The 24,098-nt window shown below is 40.9% G+C and overlaps 1 protein-coding gene across 1 annotated transcript in view; it reads right to left on the bottom strand.

Moving 5' to 3' along the window:
- Positions 1 to 1,882: 1,882 nt before the first annotated feature.
- The window catches only part of LOC124061452 (mothers against decapentaplegic homolog 3), a 28,830-nt gene continuing 6,614 nt past the window's right edge, over positions 1,883 to 24,098 (bottom strand). Inside the window, exons 2-8 of the mRNA XM_046393270.1 lie at positions 10,164 to 10,357; positions 9,658 to 9,792; positions 9,044 to 9,166; positions 7,883 to 8,095; positions 7,585 to 7,722; positions 6,183 to 6,327; positions 1,883 to 4,464 (exon numbers count right to left, since the gene is read on the bottom strand). Coding sequence (XP_046249226.1) covers positions 4,341 to 4,464; positions 6,183 to 6,327; positions 7,585 to 7,722; positions 7,883 to 8,095; positions 9,044 to 9,166; positions 9,658 to 9,792; positions 10,164 to 10,357 — 1,072 coding nt within the window. The 3' untranslated portion in view covers positions 1,883 to 4,340. The remainder of the gene's footprint in view (positions 4,465 to 6,182; positions 6,328 to 7,584; positions 7,723 to 7,882; positions 8,096 to 9,043; positions 9,167 to 9,657; positions 9,793 to 10,163; positions 10,358 to 24,098) is intronic.

Raw genomic sequence — 24,098 nt, 5'->3', positions numbered from 1 at the left:
TGCTCTTGTGTTCATTTAATCATGATTAGCTGTAATCATGAGGGCCCAAACAGGCTCATGAGTGATAAAGACGGGAAATGCATTGAGCTGTAGAAATTGTAGCAATTTCTGTCCTGTCTGTTAAAGCTGACAATTTTAACATCAAATCAAGACTTATCAGTGTTGGCTTTCTCAAGGCCAAAGGCTATGACCATATGGTCACGCTGTCAGAGAACTTTGAAGCATGTAATCTCTCTCCTCCTCAAATCCTGTCTACTAAAGCAAAAACAAACAAACAAACAAAACACAAGAAGAAATATAGAACACAACATTAATCTGTCTCTGTATGGGGCTCATCAGTAATCCTTACAGTCAGCAGATGGCAGCGTTGAGCTAAAACTGCTGCTGGGTGACTTCTATTAAAACAAGTGACAATGATGCAGTGTACAAATCAGTGACGCAGATGATATCTTATGATAAAACAGTTTCTATTAAGTCGAGGACCAGTTTTTTATAAATGCTTGAATGGTTGCATTAGTAGGTTAATGTGAAAAGTTCTGTCTGGATCTTAACTGTGTGGAGTAAATCATGTGAGGCCGTGATTAATAAATGATTTTCGCTCAGACGGGACCACTCCCTGATCTGATACCACCTACTGTACGATTGTGATTTATACTATATAATTGAAATTATTTTGGATTTTACAATGTTGAGGTATACTTAAGAGGAACTCGCATCTCCATTTCGAAAGCTCATTAAACCATATTTCTGGTACAAGTCTTCAAATAAACTCATAAACTGCCTATTGTAATAAAGTTACCCACATTCAGTAATTGTAAAAGTCACACTGTTCAAATTTAATTAAAATAGATGTTTGAAAACTGTGTTAAAAAACAGTAGTAAACAGTTTTTCTCTTTCTGGTTGTATTGGCCACATTCCAAAGCTTCTCTCCCAGTCCTTTGAAAAACACATCCGCCTTCTTTCAGTTCTTAGTGGAGCAGCTCCAGACTTAATGCACACATTTGCTGTATACATACTGTCTCAATCAATGATTCATGTTTGTCCTGCGTTTGACTTTGCTGCAAACCACGAAATTGAATTATTCAGTGCTTTTGTTGTCTGGCATGAGGCTCAGGCAGAACTCGGCTCTAACAACAGGAGACTGCGGTGGAGACATAATGTAAAGCTGTCTGTCCTTTGATGCCATCACACAGAGGAGGCCCTCTGTGAAGATAAGCATGATGCTAAATGCAAAAGCTTGTAGATCAGGACTGCTTTACAACTGTCTCATAAAGCAGAAAAATAAAAAATTCATCACTTTTTAATGAATCCAGATATTTCAGAGTTAACCGGCAGAATTAAACACCATTTGGCTTCTGTGCTGCCACCCTCTCACCTCAAGCACTGATTTTCCCATGTACCCAAACTATTTATCACCACAGTGAAGTGGTTTCTGAAGCACCTAGCAGGTTGTTCAGCCCCTTTTACCTTAAAGGCATCGGAACAAAGCCTGCATTCATATTCAAAGCCATGTCATGTCTCTGTGGCAGCGATAATGGTTTTGGTTTACATTAGCTTGTAACGTAGCAATATGTGAAGAAACAAGAGTGTGTGCTTTGGGCCTGTAATTACTGTTTCTGTCTGCTTCAGAGGACAGTGCCAAATTATCCACCACAGACTAGGAAATCCCCAAACTACAGAAAAACAGAAGAGTCTAAAATCTGAAATGTCTCCAGAGAGGAATGCAATAACATTTTGCGCTAACAAAAAGTTAGTAGGTGAGGGTAGTAGGAATAGGTTGAATTATACCACACTGGATCAGTTGTGCTCAACGAATCGAATCTCAATTGAATACAAGAATAACAGTTACTGAAATACAGACACGGTTTGTCGCCCCCAGAATCACCACAAGATATATATTTTATTCATAGACCAACAATAATAAACAAAAATATAAAGCATCACATCAACTTTTTTATAGGCAGAGAAAAATAAAGGGTATAATTTTATACAAGACTTCTAAAAAGATCAACTGAGAGCACAAAAACATAAATCACAACTAATAACTATTACAGCGGAACATTTAAACAAGGGGGGAAAGCACAAGCATTATAACTTGAAGAGTGTATAAAAATGACAAATCGGCTTGCAAAATATTCCCTACTGGGTAATTACATTAACCATGGGGTTAAAGCGCCCATCAGGATCAGGACTGCTGCGTTCAAGGACACTAGAAGCTCTACAAAGAGCTGTCTTGTCTCAGATTGGTAGATGCTACTGTTTCTGAAACAGTCCCACACTATAATTCAAAGGTTTAAAAGTTATTAAACATAGATAAAAACCTGCCAGCTTTAAGAGTAACATCTTATGGCTTTGTGGTTCTCTCGAGTCCCTAAAATGTTAAAGATTAGCACCACTGGGCTGGCATTAACATAAAAAGCTGGGTTAACGTAAATAAGTACTGTAAAAAGAATCCAAACATTGTCCACATTCACCCACTGTGTCTTTGTCTAGTGTTATAAAACCAGAAGGAAACTATCCACTTCCACCACAGTGGGTGACTGAAAGGAAACAGGACCAAGCTAAAAATTTGCTTTTCTATTTCAGCAATAGCTCTTCCAAACATTTAACATTTCCGAGTTTCTTTTCTGTTCTCCTCTTTACAAAACCACCAACATTATAAAGGTTAATGGTCAGATTATAGCACATGTATGTATTATATGTACATAGACCTAAAAAATAGGGACGTTATTTACACGCCTCTATCTAAACATTTCCCTTTGTAAAAAGCTTTTTTTTCTTTTTTCTTTTTATTTTCTTTTTTAACTGAAACTGCCTTCTCTTTACAGGTAGAAAAATACAGACCTGCGAGCAGTAATTTCTGTCAGACAATGCAAAAACACTTGGAACGGACAAGTTCGTCACCACGTTATCACCTTATTGTCCTACAAAAATAACCGGTAGCAAAATAGACTTTGAAGTCTCTAGTGTCGCACATCTGTCCTTTTCTGTACATAATTCAGTTGTTCTTACGGTCCTGAGTGTGCAAAAATGTCAATATCACTGATGGCTATAAGTAAGACCAATGTTATGGGCTGCTGAGAGGGAAAATTAAAAAAGCACAACCTCCTCTCTTTACACAGCCTTCTGCAGGGTACTCACATGACACACAAGTAATGAAACTGTCACTTGTGTGTCTAATTTGTAATTTAAAATTTCGCAGAATGGTACAGCATGTGAGATGATTTCAAGTTCTGTGTAAATACCTGTTACATACCTCTTACTACACAATACAACGCAGCAAATGTATTTCGCAAATTGGCAAAGCTTCCTGAAGTTAACGCAGGATATATAACCCCCTGACAAGAATCACTGCAGCTGTGAACCACAACTGCCGCTGAATGTACTTTGCTAACTCTGCTTCACTACAATATTAACATGTTACAAAAGTGCATCATCTTCATCATGACATCTGATGAATGCCACTATCTTTAAGTACTCATATATGAGTTTAAGGAGCTGTACCTCCTGTCTGGTCTGTTGTGTCCTGAAGCATCGGACTGCTTTGTAATCTGTCCCATGGTTCACATCAGAGTGCGCTTTACTTTACTGGACTGTTGGATGGGGAAAAGTCTGACTGTGTGAGTGTGACTGATTCCTTGCTTTGTCATTTGTTTCTGTCTGAAATGTGGAGTTAAACATCTTGTTATTTGTCTTGTCAGAGAAACACAGGCTGCACAAAATGACAACCTAAACAAATTTTCGTGCTAGACTTACAGTATATTCCTTCACGCAGCGCCTACAAGTGGTGGTTGAACATTTCCATTATAGTCGCACTGGGTCACATTTGTACACATCTTCATAACCTAATAAATGCCCAAATACAGAAACAAAGTCAAGTGAAATGCATTTAAAATGATCCTACACATGCTTTACAAAATGTTCTTGATGCTTAGAAAAATTATTTTTTTTTTAAATCATTGTTCACTTTATAATATGTACAAAAATGCAAAAATCATTAAAAAGAAGGAAATAAAATAATAATCTCTTAACTGATGAAAATATCCTCCCAATGCTGCAGCCTTTCTGGCACTTTGATGCCAACAATTAAAAGAAATTGCCATAAAAATAATTCTGTTGTTTGTCTCAAACAACATGTTTATAAAAAGTGCTACGGACAGCTGGCGGGGAGAAGGGACTAAGTAACACATTGGGGATTGGCTGAATTGGCTGAATTGGGTGGGGGGGCTCATCATCATTCTGTAGCTGTGTAGTTGTTCCATGTCTGCATGCAGTCCGTGTGTTTTTAGTCACTGACAGGAGATGTGGTGTAGAGGAAGCTGGTGGATGCACGGATTCCCTAAGAGACGCTGGAGCAGCGGATGCTGGGGGAACCCATTTGTGTGAGCACCTTGTCGAGCCACTGCAGGGGGCCGTTCAGGTGCAGCTCGATCCAGCAGGGGGTGCTGGTCACCGTCTGTCGCCTGGGAGAGACACGAGGAGAGCAGAAACAGATGGTGAGTACACAGAAGAAAGCTGTTTCAGAGCAGGATTTGTGTGACTAAACTTACAAAACCAAGTTTCTCCAAGACTCTCATTTTAGCCCCAATGTGACGCAGACACGAGAAGCTGACCTCAGAAACCCAAGCGAAAGAAGCATAAAAAACTTTCTTACACATCATCACTTTCTGACACAGTTTACTTCTAGTTAAGACAGAATTTAAGATTAACTGAAGTATACTGAAAAACCAGCTCTTTCTTTTCTATGCACGTTGTCATTTTTTCACTTGGGACTGGAAACCAAAAGATCTAATCTACAGTTCATGCCTACAATTTTTTTTTCCTTCATCTTATTCATACCTTATCTACATAGTAAATAGCTTGCCTAAATGTGACGCTCAGAGGCAAAACTTGCTAGCATCTCTGTCTCTCTAAATTTCAAATAAAATAGGTATTATTTAAATTCAGAGTTCAAAAGCCAACATCTGTGATGGAGGTGTTGTAGTGCCCATGGCTTGGTTAACTTGCACATCTGTGCAGACACCATTCATGCTGAAAGGTACAAACAGGTTTTGGAGCAACACGCTGCCATCAGATGACGTCTTCTTCAGGGACGTCCCTGCCTATCGCAGCAACACAATGCCAAGCCACATTCTGCACGTGTTACAACAGCGTGGCTTTGTAGTAAAGGCGTGCGGGTACTCGACTGTCCTGTCCGCAGTCCAAACCTGTCACCCGCTGAAAACGTGCGCCACATTACGAAGCACAAAATACGACAACAGAAACTTCGGATGCTGAGCAAATAAAGTTTGATATCAAGCAAAAATTGGGAAAGAATTTTATTTTCAAAACCTCAATAATCAGTGTCCTCAGCTGCCTCAGTCGGAATCAGGGTTGTTTGTATTTTGGTTTGAGTAGTGGAAACAAGCTTCTGTATGAATAAACAATTATTGCTTACTTACATTTATCTGTTTACATATTGTTGTCTATTTCTATTGAATTAAAAAAAAGGGACAGGCCAAAGAGACAAAATAGTTAAAAAACAATAAAACAACCAACAGTCAGCGTGGGAAAAGATGGAGAGAGTGAGGTGTGGGCGGAGGTAGAAAGGAGGGGGAGCCTGACTGGTCTAGTAACCTGAATCCTGTTTTTAAGTGTCTCCACATGTCAGCATTTGGTCTGGAAAGGACTGGAGAGCAGTCACACAAAGGCTTCCCCCTTGAGGAAACCCTCCTGTGCAGAGCCAGCTTTCTTCCCACCTTTTATTCCACCTCCTCCGTTCTTACTATCAGTGAGTCAGACTGTATGGAAAACAGGGAGGGGATAGAAGAGGGAAAGTCTGACATCTCTTTTTGACACAACACATATGTGTTTGTTTAAAAATAGTCTGGCATGCCAAGCGGGGCCCATGTCTATTGATGAAGGCACCGTATTCACCAGAGTGTGAGCAGATGCCTGGGAGCGTGGGCGGCTGGATTGTGGGACGTGATTCACACTCTGTTTGTTTCTGTTGTCTGTGTTTACATAAGGGCTTGCTAAGGACGTGATCTTTGCACAATGGCAAAGATGTTGCTGACAAGCTGGTTGTGGGTTTTATCGTCTCTTAAGGGCTTCAAGTCTGTGGCAGTTGGGGTTTACCTTTTGGAAATGAGTGAGTGGTTATCATGAACCCGTGATGAGCTGATCTGCGACTGCGGCTCACCTGTACTCGGCTCCCCAGCCCTTGACGAAGCTCATGCGGATGGTGCACATCCTCGTGAGCTGGTACACAGCCTCAAACCCCTGATTGACTGACTGTGCCAGCAGGGCAGCAAACTCTTGGTTGTTGAAGATCTTCAGGTTACATCCTGGAGGGAACAACCAAGTCACAAACCAAACATCGGGTCAGAACAACTGGTGATGACTGCTTTGGTTTTATTGTAAGGGGTCTTGGGAGTACTGCACATGTGAAAGAAATTTCATGTAAGCCTTTTGTGGCTCACTTTTAATATTGTTTATTTTAAACTGTCCATCGTGTCCCGCAATGTTATAAGAGTGCAAGGCTAAATCAGCAGAGCTGTCACGTAAATTGTGGAAAAAGTTAAAATATGAGAGAGACAGCTGGTACAAATTTTCTGTACTTTTAGTTTACCTCGACCAATCTGACACTGGAGGAATCTCCCTTGCATTGCAAAAGCAGCAGATTCAATGTTTCATACTTGAATCACTATTATCTCTCATAAATCATCTAACACACTCATCATAATGAGGTGAACAAGAAAAGGACTAGATGTCACTGCTGACTCAAGCTGTATAAGCATTTTAGTTTTGACACAATCCTGTATTAAGACTAATAGGTGTGTTGTGTTTTGGGAAAACTTGCAACACTCACATTGTGGAGAGAAGACACTTTTACTTTTAACTAAACTAAATTGTGGCTTAAGAGGACTTCCCTGGATTGGTAGTGAAGGTAAGTGACAGGCTAAATATGAGGCCTGCCGCTCGCAGTCATGATTATACAGTCACAGTGCATCTGTTGTGAATCATTTTAAAGAATCAAAGGCCACCACACTTCACTTGGCTGGATAATGATGCTCCAGTGTCATTGGCTTTTGCCTGAGAAAGCATTCAAACTGGAGAGTTTTGGAAAAGGATCACTGCGGCGATTTAATAGTTAGATTTATATGTGTATATATATATATACTGAATATAGCAGAATTCAACTTCACACTGGAGTTTTGTTTTTTTTTTAATGAAGAGCTTTTGTCCTAAACACTGTATTTCCCAACCTCCAACACACCCACCCACCAACACACACACACACACACACCAATGGCAGTTAGCTAACCATCGATTGGGAGAAAGTTGGGTTTTAACGTCTTGCTCAAGGATACTTCAACACGTGGATTGAAGGAAGTGGGGATGACCCACTTTACCTCATGAGCCACAGCGACTCTCTATTTCCTGTTTTGCCTTTTTTTTCCATCTACTCCTCTGACTTCTTGTCTCTCAATTTTGCCTCATTTGTCCTTTTCTCTATTCCGTCCTCTCTCTCTCTCTCTCTCTCTCTCTATTCCTCTGTCTCCAGCCTTCTCTGTCTGCGTGTCTGTCAGCCTGAAACATACCTGGAGGGATCTTGCAGACTGTGGCAGGATGCCAGCCATAGCGCTGGTTACAGTTGGGGCTTTGGACAAAGATGGCGCTATCGCTGAGACACTCAGCAAACACTTCGCCTCCGATGTAATACAGCCGCACTCCACGGCCTTTAGGAAAATAGAGACAGAGCGACAAACTCTTCAGATAACACTAATTCCACTATATGAGCAGTAACTAGAAATGTAGAGCACTGTCTTACTTGGAATTGGTATAAAAAAAAAATCAAGTGACTGTAAATGTGCACAGCAGATCTAGATGGAGTCCTACCAATATGTCTGCGTGTTAACTCCACAGCTGCATTGCGGTTCACGTTGGACAACAGGCCAAGGCAGAAGCGCTCTGAGTTCGAGGGGTCCGTGAAGCCATCCACCGTCAACGAGGGCTGCGAGGCGTGGAAGGTCTCTCCCACTCGCTGGTTCAGTTCATAGTAGGAAATAGAGCACCAGAAGGCTGGCTCGCAATATGTCACAGGCTGAAGGTCTGACACAGAGAGACGGACAAAGATACAGGTTGTCTTCGTCGAACCAAAATGCAAAGCAGAGAGAGAGAGACTAGAGAATGGAGCCCAACACTGTGGCTAGCAGAGCGGGTGTGAACACAGTGAAAATGTGCAGATCAATAGGAAATTTAACGCTTGAAATAACAGCAGAGGAAAAGAAACAAATTGGCTACAGATGACATGAGTCAAAGTTAACAGGATAAGAAGTGGGTGCAAATCAGAAAAATAATTTCCAGAAAACAAAATATACGGGAGAAAAACTGGAAGGAAAGAGCAATGGACGCAAGGAAGACGCACAATGGGTGAAATGTGGGGAGAGAAGGGGCTGAGGTGGATGTAAAGGGGGAAGAAAAACACCACTAAAGAAAATATTAGGCTGAGCTTGCGTCACAAAAATGTCAAACACACGCACTGTTCCCAGAAGCTTTTACCAGACAAAATCTGGAAATTCAACCCTCACTGGTGGGATGTTGGAGCCAAAATGGTCAAATTGCAGGTTTATCCATGATCATTTTCAGTAACTTCAATTGGTTCTGGTAATTTGCTCTTTTTTCCCTCAACATGACCACTCTATTCTTGGCTTTGAAGTCCAGAACAGAGCGAGACGGCACTGCCAAATGAAACTAGTGTGATTTTGTTTTTCAGCAGTAGCTTCCCGGCCAAACCCCCTGGCGTTTTTCCATCCTGATAGAATAAACGTAGGGTATTGTCATTGAAGTTAGTGTAGGCTGAATGGTATCTTGGCCCATTCAACAGCTCACATGGTGCGGGAAAGACAAAGGCTTCTTTCATCACCTGGTTTCCTCTTACAAAAATGGAATTAAATCAAAGAGAGAATTCCCACTGGGGACATAGACTATTGAAACATTTGTCTGTAAGAGAAGGCAGACAGACAGTAAAGTACACAAACACACACTCACAGTCCTTACCTAAGTTGCTGTGTGTGGGTGAAACAGGGTTGGGTGACAGATTTGGGGAGCTTGTGTCCATGTGGGTCATCTGGTGATCGCTGGTCTCTCCATCCTCGCTGAGGTAGCCTGGTGGTGGCGTCTCTGGGACACGTAAAAAAAACAAACAAAAAAAAAAACACATGCAACAAAAAGACACACACACACACACACACAGACAACAACTCATCATATTTGTTGCGTTGTTCCCCAACACAAAATGGTTGAAATCTCTGCAGGCATATAGTAGTTGGCTGATTGAGACACAGCAAAGGAAAAGCAAGAAGGTAAAGAATAAATGCTGGTCATCTATAAAGAATTACACTAAATAAAGTTTTTCTTACTTTATTTGACCAAATGTAGAATACAAATACAGCAGAAGATGCTCCTCAGCATTCAACTCATGAACAAAAGATTAACCTGTTAAAAGGTACCCTTATGAGGATTACCCAGAATCAAGGAACAGAAACTAGGATACATCAGGATACTGTGGATTATCAAACTTGTGTGTTTTATGGTGTAAAATATCATAAACTCTTGAGGTAAAAGGGGTATCTGGTTCTTAGTGTGAGTCACGTGAAGAGGCATACTCATACCTGGTATGTAGTTGCTCTGAGGCTCAATGCCAGCAGGGAAGTTGGTGTTTTCAGGGATTGAGTGGCTGTAGTCATCCAGGGGTGGAAACTCACTGGGGATTTCTGTGTGTCTGGGCACCAGCACAGGTGGGAGGACTGCATAATGGACAGACAAGACAGACAGATACACACTGGACGTACTGTAGCAATTGAGATTGATTTCATGTCTGGATAAAATACCTAAATATGTAATACAACACGATTTAATAACAAAACAATGAAATTATGCAATAAAACAATAAAATAGGACAGAGTTATGTGCGATAAATCACAGGACAAATACTGGATAAGCCCTTCAGATAAAAACAAGTCTATAAAAATGTGCATTGGAAAAATATCATTCCACAGAAACTGGTCCTGACAACAAAGTGAAATCTTTGGAAATTTTTTCCCCCCAAAAAAACTGATATAAAAGCCATGATAACATCTGAAGAAGAGATCAACACGCTCCTGTCACGCTGTTGTACCTGGCGTCTCTACTCTCTGGTAGTGGTACGGGTTGACACACACTTCATCCTTCTTCGTGTGGAAGGCGTACTCGCACAGCTCGACCGCCCGCAGCTCATGGTGGGACTGCAGGTCGGGCCAGCGCCACAGACGGCAGTAGATAACGTGGGGCAGGCCTTTTCTGTGGGAAACCTGCAGACGTCCATCCAGAGACCTGCAGACAGGGGGTGTGGAAGGAGCAGACGGGTTTGTCAATGCATACCTCCAAAAAAATATCACATTGTGTAACTATATATATATTTTTTTTTAATATTATGTGGAATATTAGATTATCCTCTTCATATTTTACGTGTATGTGCGCATTTGCTATTGTTTTTAAGTCTGCGCTCTGACCCCACTTCCTACTGATGAGGGTCCCAGCTGTGTCTGCACCAGCTATGAGGTATCATAATAAACAACCCACAATGAGATTACGGTATGTATAGCAGGAATTTCATTGTGTTGTACAACACTTGCAGCCGTCAGCTATACAAAACAGTTGGCAGGATGATGATTTAGGCTGCCAGAAAGTAATGAGGGGTGGTTTGACGCTGCACATTGTCATAATGGGGATGTAGCCTGTAATCTCTAAGCACAATGACCCATGAAAACCACACATATCATCTTATGCAAGAGGCACTCTCACACACAAACACAGAGTAACGGTCAAAGGTCAAAAATCATACCATATCATATTCATTTTTAATTAAGAAAATATAAAAATGAATATGATATGATTTTGCCGTGTTCTGTAAAAACAAGCATGTTCCCTTATGTCTAAACAACGTGATTTGTGGACTCTGCAGCACCACAATGCTGTAGCTCCTGTGATTCGGATATTGTACTGGGCCATATTGCGACTTCTGTAACAAATAATTAAATCCTCAGCCCTAGTCAAAGGCATATAAGCTAAAGTGCTTTAGATGGATAAATGTCTGTTCCAAATAAAAACAAGGCTGCGTACAGCCCAACTACTGAAAGCTCAGTAGTGACCCATCTGGGTCAACCATTGTACATCCACCAAGCTGAGAATGGTGTTTTAATTTTTCATGGCAAAGGCTTTCATTCACTGCCTGCCTCTGTACTTAAAAAGGACTGAGGAGTGTGTGTGTGTGTGTGTGTGTGTGTGTGTGTGTGTGTTGGAGGGGGAGGATGCCTTGAATTTGTAAATGGTTTCTGAGTACTTCTGTGCGCACACAAGCATACAGACGCATACAGCCGAGGAAGCAAACTAATCACAGGAAGAAAGCTGATGTGAAGCTTTAGATATGAAAACAACATCCTTAACGCCTGCAAGCGAGAGCTGATGAGTTAATGCCCAACTGATTCAAAACTTAAAATCTGCATTGCATCCAAAAAAATAATAAGAGACCAAATGTTGTGAGAATAAGTAAATTTAGTTTTACTGTCCACAGTACAAACCTTAATATTCCCCAAATGACAAGGATTCTCTTTATAGGTGTCTAATGATTGGATGTTTTTTCACTGTAAAACAGCAACCATTCCTTGTAGCTTCGCACCTTGGTGCTCTGGTAGCCACCATTAAAGAAACTGAAGTTGTTAGCAGAACTTTCCTCAACCATGAAATGCTATTATGGTCAATCAATAACACATAAAGCAGCAGGTTTTTCCTCCATACGTGTCCCAGTGAAAACAGAAATAGTGAGTTTGCACGTTGTACTGCCTCTATTAAAGTCTGCTTTTAATCATAAGTCAATTTTCAGCCTCATGGAAATTATCACTGCTGACACATCAAAAAGGGAAGTGAGCAACACAATGAGACAAATAATAATGAATCTATTGAACCATGTCTAAGAACATAAGAATGCAATATGAGCAGGGATGCCTCATGTAAACACAGTCACAAGTGTCTGATCAAAGAACTGCCAGACTTCAGGCTTTTAGATCAAGGACAAACAACAGTGGTTTGGCCGACTGCTCAGCTTTTGATCTAGTGTTGAGAGAAAACACCGAACAATAGTGAGAGATCTGGCTGCTCCAATAAGCTCAATCTGGATACTTACACAGACTAGACTTTGTGAAGAAATAATGTTCATCTTGATGATAAACGTTTCGATGATGGTAAACATTTTTTACATTATTTACTTGTGACCACTGCTCCTCCTTTCTGTTACAGCTTTCCTATGTTTGGCACATATTGTCATGATTTATTTAAGCTGCTTCCCTTCACCAGATTGCATAATTTTGCACTGCTGGTGACTGACACTACAGGCAGTCAGGGCTTTTTGTACTTCTGTAAGCTGCCTCGATCTCTCTCGGATCTCCATAAAAGTTAACTAGTATTTAACTGGCTGACTCACAGGGGACAAAGGTTGGACAAAATAAAAATAAAGACAGTTTCTTTAAAGTAGCTAAATCGGAGTTAGAAACGCAGCTATAAAAGTGAATCATAGGAACTTGTGGGAGGGAAACACATGAATTTGCCAAGAGGAATAGTTATCACATGCAGGTCTGTGCAAATTGTGCAATCGGAAATAAATAAAACATGACGGAATCCACAAATACACTGCATTGTAAAAAAAATAAAGCTGTGGTGTGGTTACTGTGGTGCTTTGGGGCAGAAAACAAGGCAAAGAAAAAAAAACGACTTCACTGTGGATGTGTTAAACGGTCAGACAGGGCTGATCTGATGTCAGTGGTATGTGCGCTGGGTCTCGGGCTGGTGAGTGGGTGTTTGGTGGGGCTAAACTCTGCGTGGGCTGAGACAGACATGTACAAACTACAGTGGCATTGCTGACTTTCTGGTGTCCTACAGTACTTAGTGTCCTCTCTGTAAAACTCCTTCCAGTCAGGATTTTAATGACACTTAAAAAACGGTTACAGTAAAGGTACGGTATGAGTCACATTACTTTAAGTTTAATGGCTGAGCCACATTCTACCAGAAGCAATGAGTATGACTCTTAAAAACTACCAATCCTCGGGCAGACATTGATCTTGTGAACACAAAATGTAAGTACAAGCTAATGGAGAGTAAAATAAAGCCAATTCCCAATATGTACATGCATTACAATGCTTCAGTAGGATTTACAGGTCAACAAAAGCCACAATGTAATGGGAGAAAACATGCCCATCAAAAGTACGCCCACTTAAAGTGCTTGTTTTTGCCACAGACAGACTCAGATTGTTATTTTAAGTGTCTGACATTATGGAAAGGATCCCTACAGAGACAGAGATAGACCCATGTTTTAACAAACACTAAAGTCACACAATAACACAAAAACTTAATGTGTTAAATTGTTCCATTTCTTAGCGTAAGAGATGCTTTTCAGTTTTGAAGTCTTTTACAAATGTGTGCGCTCACTATTTGCCGGGTGTAATATAGAAATGTCGCCTATTTTTATAATGAAAATAATAATATACTAAATTTGTCAATAGGGCAGCACCTACCTCCTCCACACCACATTCAGCCTAGTGTAGCATCACCAACACCCCACCCTTCCCAACAGCGCCTGCCCATCTCTGAGCCGTGTTCAGCTGCTGTTCATAGAGAACAGGCCAACCTCCCAACCAACCAAGCTTTTAAAGTTGTTGAGTTTGAATATAAAATTTACAACCCTAGGCAAAATGCCACCTCAGTCCCCCCTCAAGAGGGTTTTGTCCCTCTCAGACGCCTGCATTACTGTCTGTTCAAAATAAGTGAAATGAAAAGTATCCTTATGCATTTGTTTGCTGATCTGAAGCCCGACTTCTGTGCACTGTTACACGCTTCACGCAACATAAAATCAGAACAGGTATATCTAAAAGTTTCACAGGCCACGTCGGTTTGCCCTCTTATATGGTAGTTTAATTTGATTCCGTTTATCTATACATGAAAACAGAATAGAAAAACAAACAGCAACAGTCAAAACACTGTGTATATCAAACACAGAGACAGGCCCAGACAAACAGTACAGCCTCTTCAACCTGAATTACTCACTTCATTGAAGAGATTTATGACGGTATGTTGAATGAGACTTTAACACCTCTCTGACAGAAAAACCACTCCTGTACCAATATCAAGTCTGAGCCTGTTGTTTAGAGGAAGTGCCAGCAGCTCCATTTAAACAGCCAAACTAAGATGCTGCAAAACGCCTCAAAATGATTTGGAGCTGTGAGTGCTTCAGCTATGTAACAGAGTGAAGCAGATTCCCTGCTGGGCTCCTCTGTGCATGTGTGTGTGTGTGTGTGTGTGTGTGTGTCCTTATGTTCCAAGCTGAAGATTTGAAGGACATGGGTGGGATCTGAAGGCGTCCAAGAATTCTGGCCAACAGTTTTCGACCTTCAGCTCATCCCTTCGGTACCACAAAGCAGTCAGCACAGACTGATTTTATTTACAGACCGAGTCAATAAGCTCACACAAAAACCAGGAAGGAATAGCCTCGTTATGTTTTGCTAAAGATTAATTTTTTGAAAGACTGGCTTTGTGTGAAAACACTGTTATGCGAGCCTCAGATCTGCCTTTCAAAAAAGCAAACAGAAGTACCTCAAAACCTCAAAATGAACATGTAATTTGAGGGTGGTGAAGGCCGACTGAAGGAGATAACTGTGTTCAGAGTACATCTAGTATAGTATATGTGCACAGTGTGGTATAAAGGCTGAAAATCACATTTATCTTCACTATCAATCAATCCACCAGTAATTTTCTCAGTTAATTGATCATTTGTATTCTCATATCAAATAACTGAATATCAGAAAATTGTCTTGAGTACAATCATGGTTTCCAACGTCCTCTGATGTTTTTAAATGTGTTGTTTGGTATAAATTTGAATGATTTTTATTCTAAGTCTTGCACTAAGATTTGTACAGCTATACTGTGGGATGATCTGAAGCTGTCAAAAAATGTCTGAAAATTCTTACACATTCTCACTGAAATTTTTTAATGTCATAAAACTGTTTGTTTTGTACATCCAAGACTCTTAATTTTGTATAACATGTGAAAAGAAAAGCATCCAATGTTCACTACCGAGGCAGAAGAACTATCAGACATTTGGTATTTATTTTTCTTTTAGTTACCAGTCTAACTGGCTAATGGACTAATCTTTTCAGTGCCAGTTAATACTGACAAAGATGTCCATTTTAAAGTTTACTGCAATGTTGAAAAAATAACAAAAACACAATCTGACCCAAATAAACCAAAAGCCTCAAGGCAAACTGCACTAGCAATGACGTGATAGCCAAAAGAATGAAAAACTTTGTCAAAATATCCAAAGGTGCCTCCACTTTTCTGTCCTGGATTTTTATTTCTATCCATTAGGGCTGTGCGATTTTATCGATTTTTTAGCCACGTGTATCGATACATTAAGTCCCATTCAAATCCCCTCGTGTTCTATTGTAGGAGTAGCGATTAGGTCAGCCGGCCACTAGGTTCGCTATAGAGCTTTTCGCGCAAGTTACATGTCTAAATACAGGCGCCGACATATTTACCCTCCCGTTGCACAGTCCGAGCGGGCATGACTGAGAATGGCGAATATAAACACAGCACTTTCATCCTTAAAATCAGATATGCGCAAGTACTTTGGACTTAAAAAGAAAAACAACCCTAAACAACCTACGCTGGACAGCGAAGGGGATTGTCACCAACCAATCACCGTGGTTTAGTTTTACATTCCTTGTGGCCTGGCTACCTCACATGTAATGTCAGTTTTGTTTACTTGTAATAGTGCACTTTTCAAAGGCTCGGTATAATTTTAAGTAGGTTTAAATGTTGCACCTATGGACTTGAATTATTGGCTGCCATGATTTATTTTTACTTCACGTTTTGTTCACCATACTGCACTTTTAAAAGGCTTGTGTTTGCACTGTTTCAATAAATGAAACTAATTTTCCCATCACATCTTTGATTTATTTTGTCCAGCATTTGCAAGTTGTAGACTCTCTGTCCAGTCAGAGCTGTATATTGCGTAAATGATCAATGCTTGTATCGAATCGTATTGTGAGCTGAATATCCTGTATCGTATCGTGAGATTAGTGTATCGCTACAGCCCTACTATCTGTAGATACAACATCTAGTTAAGAAATGCCAGTGTCATCTTTAGGCCATCTTGATTCCCTTTCAGACTGAGAACAAGATCCGTTTCTCTGTTAAGTGACAGAGTGAAACTGATGTCCAAAAACGAAAGAGACAAATTGGTATAGATTTTTTGCCACTGGGGAAAACTGTGTCAACATCATCGTGTTCCATGACCTGAGGCTGAGACTGAACCTGACCTTTGCACAGATAGCAAGAATGTGATAAAATAACTATACTTGCAAGGGTGTCATCTGTGTAAAAGGAGTGTTTAAAGGGAAAAGGAGGAGGATATGCCAACGTGAGCAACTGTGAAGAGGCACAGAGTTTAGATGAATGTGAGTGTGTGTGTGTGTGTGCATGTGCGGGCTTGGCTGACTCATAAAACAGACTCAGACAGAGCAGATTGAGCTTCACTGAGCTGGGGTGGAAGGGAGGGGGGCAAAACAAACACTCTGGGGCATGCCCAGTTACGCTCAGAGACACAAACATATACACGACGTGTGTGTGTTCAGGCTGGCAATGGTCCGAGCAGTGCTGAACACACACTCAGACCTTTTGACATGGACTTTTTACAACTCTCTGCCAAGCTTCAAACTCAAATGAAAGCGTAAGCTCACTCAAAGATGCCAGCGAACACTGTGAGACACTGAACGTCTTCTTGTATTCATTTTGAACAGAACTCTCGTGTTAAATTCAAAATTTAAAAGAAATTATTTGGGGGCATTTTAAGTGCCTATAAGTGTATGTAAACATCAGGACCTCCACTCACAATCTGTCCTATAAGAGCACAGAAGGGGGAGGACAAAGTGGGTGATGGGTAAAGAAAGGAGGGTGCTGCTGGACAATAGGGCTGGCAGACTGTCTCAACAGCTCAAGGCAGCTCAGAGTGTCTGTGACTGGGCCCCCAGCACCCCCCTTCCCTCTCCTCCGTCTGTCCCACTATCCAGACTGCCCTGCCTCCATCCCAGTACTGAGTAAGGGGTGAGGGTGAGAATGTGGGGGTGTAGGGCTGAAATGGCCTTTGTGCCTTTCGTAAAGTCTGTGGCCAGTCTGTCGAGCCATGACCAACAGGGCTACAGTCCAGTGACATTTAGCAAAGGGCTGCTGTCTCCCAATAACAACGTGTGAAGAGACAAATCACACTCTGGAGAGCGAGCTGCTATTAGGTTTTGGTTTTGAAACCTGACACGTGGCAACTTGACCAACCTGTTAAGTTAAATGCATTTCAGTAGTTCTTTGGCAGTAAACTGTAAGTGAAAATGACTTCCGTGAAACTGCTTCATCTGCAGTTTCCCCTTTTCAGACAGGACACCTGCGTCACACGTTGATGAACGCATTTTCAACGCGCTTGTGGAACTGCTGTCGCTTGTTGTGACACCTAACTAACTACTAACCAACCTGCAACCGCAAAATTATTCAGAATTAGCTGCTTTACATAATTATAAACAATAAAAGTAGTTACAGTTTCAGTTCCCTCTGAACAAAGTGCTCCACAAGTTATTCTCTTGCTCTCCCACTTCAGGAGACTGAAGGGAGGCGGTTAAATGTTTAAACAACAATAACAATGAATTAAACTCCCTCCAGGAAATACTTGGTCAGTAAAGCAAGGCAGCACCTACGTTCAGTCCGGGATGTCACTGTGTTGGTCTGAAGCTTCTTCTTGTAATCATACAACCAGAAACATGAAAGGGATAACTTTGATTTTATCATGCCATCCAACCATAACGAGAATAAAACAGTCTTGTGGCTGCATTGCATTCTGGTCTACTGAAATAGCTGTCACTGGGAAAATGAATATCTGTTCTGCTATTACGAGAGATTTCTTCCAGATTTTTGAGCATTTCAGCAAAACCGTGAGACTAAAATGTAAATCTGAATAGTTTGTTCAATCATTATTTTGACAATTTATCAAACATTTTCAGCAGTAATCAGTTTTATTGCAGAAAATGCTCAAAGTGTACAAACCAAGGCTTGTGAGTACATTCCAGCAGTGTTGCAACTCACACAGAGGAGCATATTCCACACACACACACACACACACACACACCCCTCCCACTCTCTCTGGAAAAGCCATCAGACTTCTCTTTTTCTTACAAAAGAAGGAGGAGAAGGGGGGCGGTGAAGGAAGAGAACCAAGAATAGAGTGTGAGAGAAAAGTCTGACTGTGGCCCACAGGTGATATCATAGGGCTGGAGTGTGCTGGGACCAGTGAAGGGCCTAATGTGAAATAGGAAACCACCAGACAGGCGACCGGCAAGGCTAGACGACAACTAACGCAGTCTGGACTCAAAAAACTATAGGGACGATAGACGACTGGGAGTGATTAGTTTTACTGCTCACAGTCCATGAGCTGAGCAGACGGTTTCTTTCTATCTGCATCAAAATGATGAATGACAGAAAATATTCCAGATGAAAGTCAACAGTACATTTTTTTCTCCAGTTTTTCTCAGACGACAGGACAGTGCATCTGAATGACTGTTTTATTTAAATCTTTTAAAAAGATAGCACAAATGTACCATCCTCCACCTGAATCTGATAGGCCTCACACAACCTGTAAGTTAACCCACAGCTCGCGTTTGCTTGGTTACTGACTGATCTTCTTTTGTGCTCATGATCAGAGAGCTAAAGTGAAGTTCTGTGAGCTCAGATGTGGCTGAAGAAGTTCCTTATGTCCAGCAAACAAAAACATAAACAAAAATGAGAATATTCTCATCCTGAGGTAACTGAGAGACAGAAAAGTTACACTACTGTTGACAAATCAGAAAAAAAACAATTTGATTGCCTGAGTTTTTCCCCCAACCTTAACAAATTTCTTTGTATGAACAAGAATAAAAGTCTCAAATGCTACATAAGACTGGAGAAAACATTTTTCATTCATCTATCCATCCATCCGTCATGCATCCGCAGAGAAGTAATGTTCCATCGGACACATCAACAGTCCATTGCTGGGCTAACATTCACACTTTAACTAACATGCTTCTGGGCTGTGGGAGCCTCCCACAAGTCCTGGCAAAACAACACACAGTTAAATATCACCAATGCTTCACAACCTAGAAGTTGGTCCACTTTAATACATAAAGATGAATATGTTGATCACAGCACACATTACAAGAGTGAAATGTGATTCACGACAACCTGAGATGAGGTTGCTGAGGTCAAAGTCTTGATTAGCATTCATGGTCTCTTGTGTTGCTATATTGGGTGTCCTTGACAGTAAAGTGGGGGAGTTGTTAGCTGTACTTAAGTCTGGTTTTTCTACTTTGGCTTAAGTGGTGCTCTTATCTTCAGAGTCGATTCAAGGATGAATTTTTCAACACATAAAATTAAAAAAAAAAAAGATCAGCAGATGATTTTAACAAGTGCCACGCAAAGTTTCCAGTATGGTATCTTTTGTGAAGGACGCTGCTCATCTTCAATATTTTTCTGTATTTCACTACTTTCCTCTGTACTCGTGGCTTAAAAGTGCCCACCCCGCCCATCTCCGTTTACACCCCTGCTGCTTCATGTCAAGTTGTTTTCCCACACGTATCCAGCTGTAGTTCAGCAACGGTAGCAGCAGCAGCAGTGCTGTTGGTGGTGGTGGCAGTGGCCAGAGGAGCACAAAGGCAGGCTTGTTGTCTGGCGAGTGTGTCTGCATGCATATGACTGTGCGAGTGTGTGTTTCTGCATCGTGCACGTGCACTCCCCCGCAGATAGTGAAAAGGCCAGGGCCAAGTCAAGGCAGAGCTGTCTCTCTATCCCCCTCCACCCCTAATGCAAGCTGAAAACCAAACAGCGGCCCACACCCTCCTCAAGGCCCCAGCAGGCAGAAAGAGCATTCCTCTGAGCTGAGTAACCACACACACACACACACACACACAGAGAGAGAGAGAGAGAGAGAGAGAGAGAGAGAGAGAGAGAGAGAGAGAGAGAAATGTATGAAGTATGATGACATCAAATGACATCCTTTTGATATTATTTTCTTAAGTGTGAATGAGGTAGTCACATTTTCTACAAATGAGAATATGGCTTACACATAGATAATCACACGATTAGCTAACCACATTAAACTATGTGACATTTCATGACATTTTCATGGCACTGTTTACCTCACCTACTTGCACTACTTCCACTCTGTACTACCTCACTTTTGTACTACTTCCAGAACCATATTTATGTTACTTCTCTTATTTTATTTTGTTTTACCTTATTCTAATTTTTTTTTATTTTATACTATTATTATATGTTACTCGTTCTTATGTTTTATGTATGCACCAATCACCAATACAAATTCCTAGTAATGTGAAACCTCTTCACGTACATGGCAATAAAGACGATTCTGATTCAGATTTAATGTGATTTCATTTAAAACCTTTCAAATAACGGGCTATAAAATGTTTAATACCTCTTTTTGTCAGGGTTTTAAATGTTAAATGGCCTAGAGGTTGGAGAAGCGGCTTGTGATCAGAGGGTCACTGGTTCGATTCCCCCACCGGACGGGCAGGAAAAATTTGGGTGTGGTGGAGTGATTAATGCGAAAAAATGCTCCCCCCCCTTCATTAGCTGGCTGATGTGCCCTTGAGCAAGGCACTTAACCCCCCAATATGCTCCCCGGGCGCTTGACACTGCCCACTGCTCCTGTGTGTGTTTCACTGCATGTAATTTGCCGGGTGTTGCATGTGTGTTCAACTAAGGATGGGTTAAATGCAGAAGTCAAATTCAGTATGTGTATGTAAAAATACATATACTGCTAATAAGGTTGATTCTTTCTTTCTTTCTTTCTTTAAACATCAAAATCAGCATCAATATAATATCACAATGTTATGATACGATCACCATACGATGTCGTTTAAAAACTGTAAAGATAAGATGAACTTTATTGATCCCACAGTGGGGAAATTCACTTGTCGTGGCAGCATTCACAAGATCAGAAAAAGAGTGCAAAAAGCAACAACTGTGCAAAACCGGTTACAAAAACATACAGAAGTAAAATAATAACAATCTACAGAGTACAGTAAACACAGTACAATATACAGCTGTATACACGTCCTCCTAAGGGAGGAAAAGAGGACTAGACCATTGAATTATATAGTCAGAAGAATCAAATCAAGTCATTACCCAGCAGAATCACTTGTTTTTAGGTAAAAATTCTCTACAACACTGTAAACACCACTGCAGGTTCTGTAGTCTTCACACACACACACACACACACACACACACCCCTCGTATACATATCTGTCATGGCGCACAGCACGATCCCCTTTCAATCAAGAAAAACAAACAATGACAGGAATCTTGAATCCAATTTATTACCATCATTAGAGCCAGCAAGCCACACACAGACAGACAGACAACACACATAAACTCTCTGTGACCTGTCTTGCATCGCGTCCCTGTCGAACAATGCTGTCTCGGATGACTCAGGTGTGATACTTGACATGAAAGCTACCTCAGTGAGTGAGTGAGTAAGTGTGAATGCGTGTGTGTGCTGGTGTAAAAAAATTAAAACTTAATTAAGCTACAGGTGAGAGAAAACAGTACGGAGGGAATTAATCATCTCTATTGAAACAAAAAAAAGGTCCAAGTATTTTGATAATTTTTCATATGCAGCATATATATTGTGATTATTTTATGACAAAAATCTTGGATTTTGCAGTGCATTTAATTGATATTGTCAAACTTATTCAATTATTTCTGTTCTATTGTCTGTTTCTCGATAATCTAGGGCAGCAACAATCAGCAAATTAGATAATCAGTTCATCCCTTCAGTCAGTTTTCCAGCATTTCAAATGAGAGAATTTGCTGCTTTTCTATATTTCTATATCTTAATTTAATCGTAACTTTAATGAGATACCAGAAATTGGTACTTTATAGATCAATATAGATTAATTATTCAACCAAGAAAATAATCAGCACATCAGTACATTATGAAATAAAAGCCATATAATTTATCGTGTCAACAGTACACTGCCTTTGTTAACCAATACAACTACACGTTTGGTACATTACAACAATAAGTGATTTGCAATGACGATGTTAACCATCAGCTTTTAATATCCAGCTTTGGTTCAAGGTGAGTTCCACTGTAATCCAAAATTGCAACCAAACCTGGATTTAACCTGGGCAGGTGCTGATTCAAGTTAAATCTCTATGGGTGTATAATCATTACTGTCCATCTTTGGCTTTGCTTTCCACCATGCACGTCCATTCTCATTAACGGGAGAGCAAATTTGTCGTCTCAGCATTTTGCTTGTGGCCCTGTGTCATTCTCCCAACGTTGACCATAGTAAGAAAACAAAAGCGAGTGTCAAATACTACGACTAAGGACAGATTCAAGGCACATAATGGCAATATATTAATCAACAGGGAGAATAAACAAGCATTAACACACTCATACACACACAAACACACACATTCTGACAAACATTATGCTCTGATAACGACGTGATGCACAGACCTTTGCTGCTGCTGTATGTACAGCATATGTGTGGTATTTAAGCAGGTGGAGTATGAAGCAGAGTGGCTTCTTGACACAGCAGATGCAGTGTGTGTGTGTGTGTGTGTGTGTTTCTTTGTGTTTTCTGTCATCCAGTAACATGCAGACTCCTTTTGAAGTTGATCTATTGTCTAGCTGGAAAACAAACCAGTTCTATCCAAGCAATTAGCGTGTTTCTTTTTGTTGCATACATGCCACGCTAACCACAGTCTCTGTCTGATAAGCTTCAGAATCCAACGCACTGCCTCTTGCCAAATATTCTGTCTCCTTCTCTTCCTTGATCTAAACCCTTGGCTTTCTGGTTTGCCTTTCTCTTTCACATTCTGATCCCCTCAAATTGCCGTCTCTTTTTTCACCTCTGTTGCTTTCACTCCTTCTATTATGTCTTCTTCTTCTGTCTATCATTTATGTGTCATCCTCCCTTATTAAAGCACGACCTCCCTTGATGATGACTAGCCTTCCCCTCCAGCATCAGACATAACAGTGGGAATCCCCTGCTCCTCCTTATCCCCCTGTATTCCCTCTTTTATCTCCTTTTTCCACCGCTGTCTTCCAGACCAATTCACACTACACCAACAATGAAACTGGCTCAGAAAAACTTGCACTTGTTTGTTGGTGTAAATGTATCAACCCGATGGGGCTGCTAAAAACCGAGATGACATGAATGGGCTCCAATGTTCACTTATTTGGTGGAATATATACGTGGAAATGTGAGCTGTGTCTTTCTTAAGAACCTCTTAACTCGGTTTACTTCATGCTTGGCCCCTGCCCTCTTTTGTTTGGATGTGCATCTATACTCCCATTTATAAGACTAAACTGAAAATGCACCCAAAGAATTGGTGCTATTTTGATTTGAATTAAATCTGAAACAAACACGCAAGGTTTTCCATTTTGTGTCCCAGTCTAATTTCAACCAGGTTTTACTTCAAGTCTGACACGCCTCTGCTTTGTTGTGAAATGGTGACCACAAATTGCTATAAATAGAGCATAACCACAAGGTTAAAGTAAATCTAATGCTTTTGTTTTCTAGCACCTTCAGTCAGAAATTGTGACTACGGAGCACCGCTCTTGGCACAAAATTTGTCATGGGCTGACCAAGTCAATAAAAGCAACGTCCTCCGTGAATCTCAAGAACCCTGTTAAATACTGACATTCATGAAAATACAGATGTGGCCACGTCCTGTTTAAAGGCGGCGTATGTGAAAAGATCACTCTCTCCTACTGTGCTTCCTCCCTTCTTTCCTATCTCCCTCATTTTAACTTTATCATATCTTTTACTTCTGTGCCTGCGACTCCTTCGCTCCTTCCTTCCTGCCCTGACATGCAGCAGTGTGAATCAGACTGTAGTCTTGCTCCCAGGAGGGATGTGTGCAGACGAGACGAAAGCACTCCCCTGCACTGGCCCAAACTCAGAGAAAGTTAAGGTAGGCT

This window comes from Scatophagus argus, chromosome 1, assembly GCF_020382885.2.
Source record: "Scatophagus argus isolate fScaArg1 chromosome 1, fScaArg1.pri, whole genome shotgun sequence".
NCBI lineage: Eukaryota > Metazoa > Chordata > Actinopteri > Scatophagidae > Scatophagus > Scatophagus argus.
Note: the sequence above shows the minus strand (reverse complement) of the source record. Positions and strands in the feature narration are given on the sequence as shown.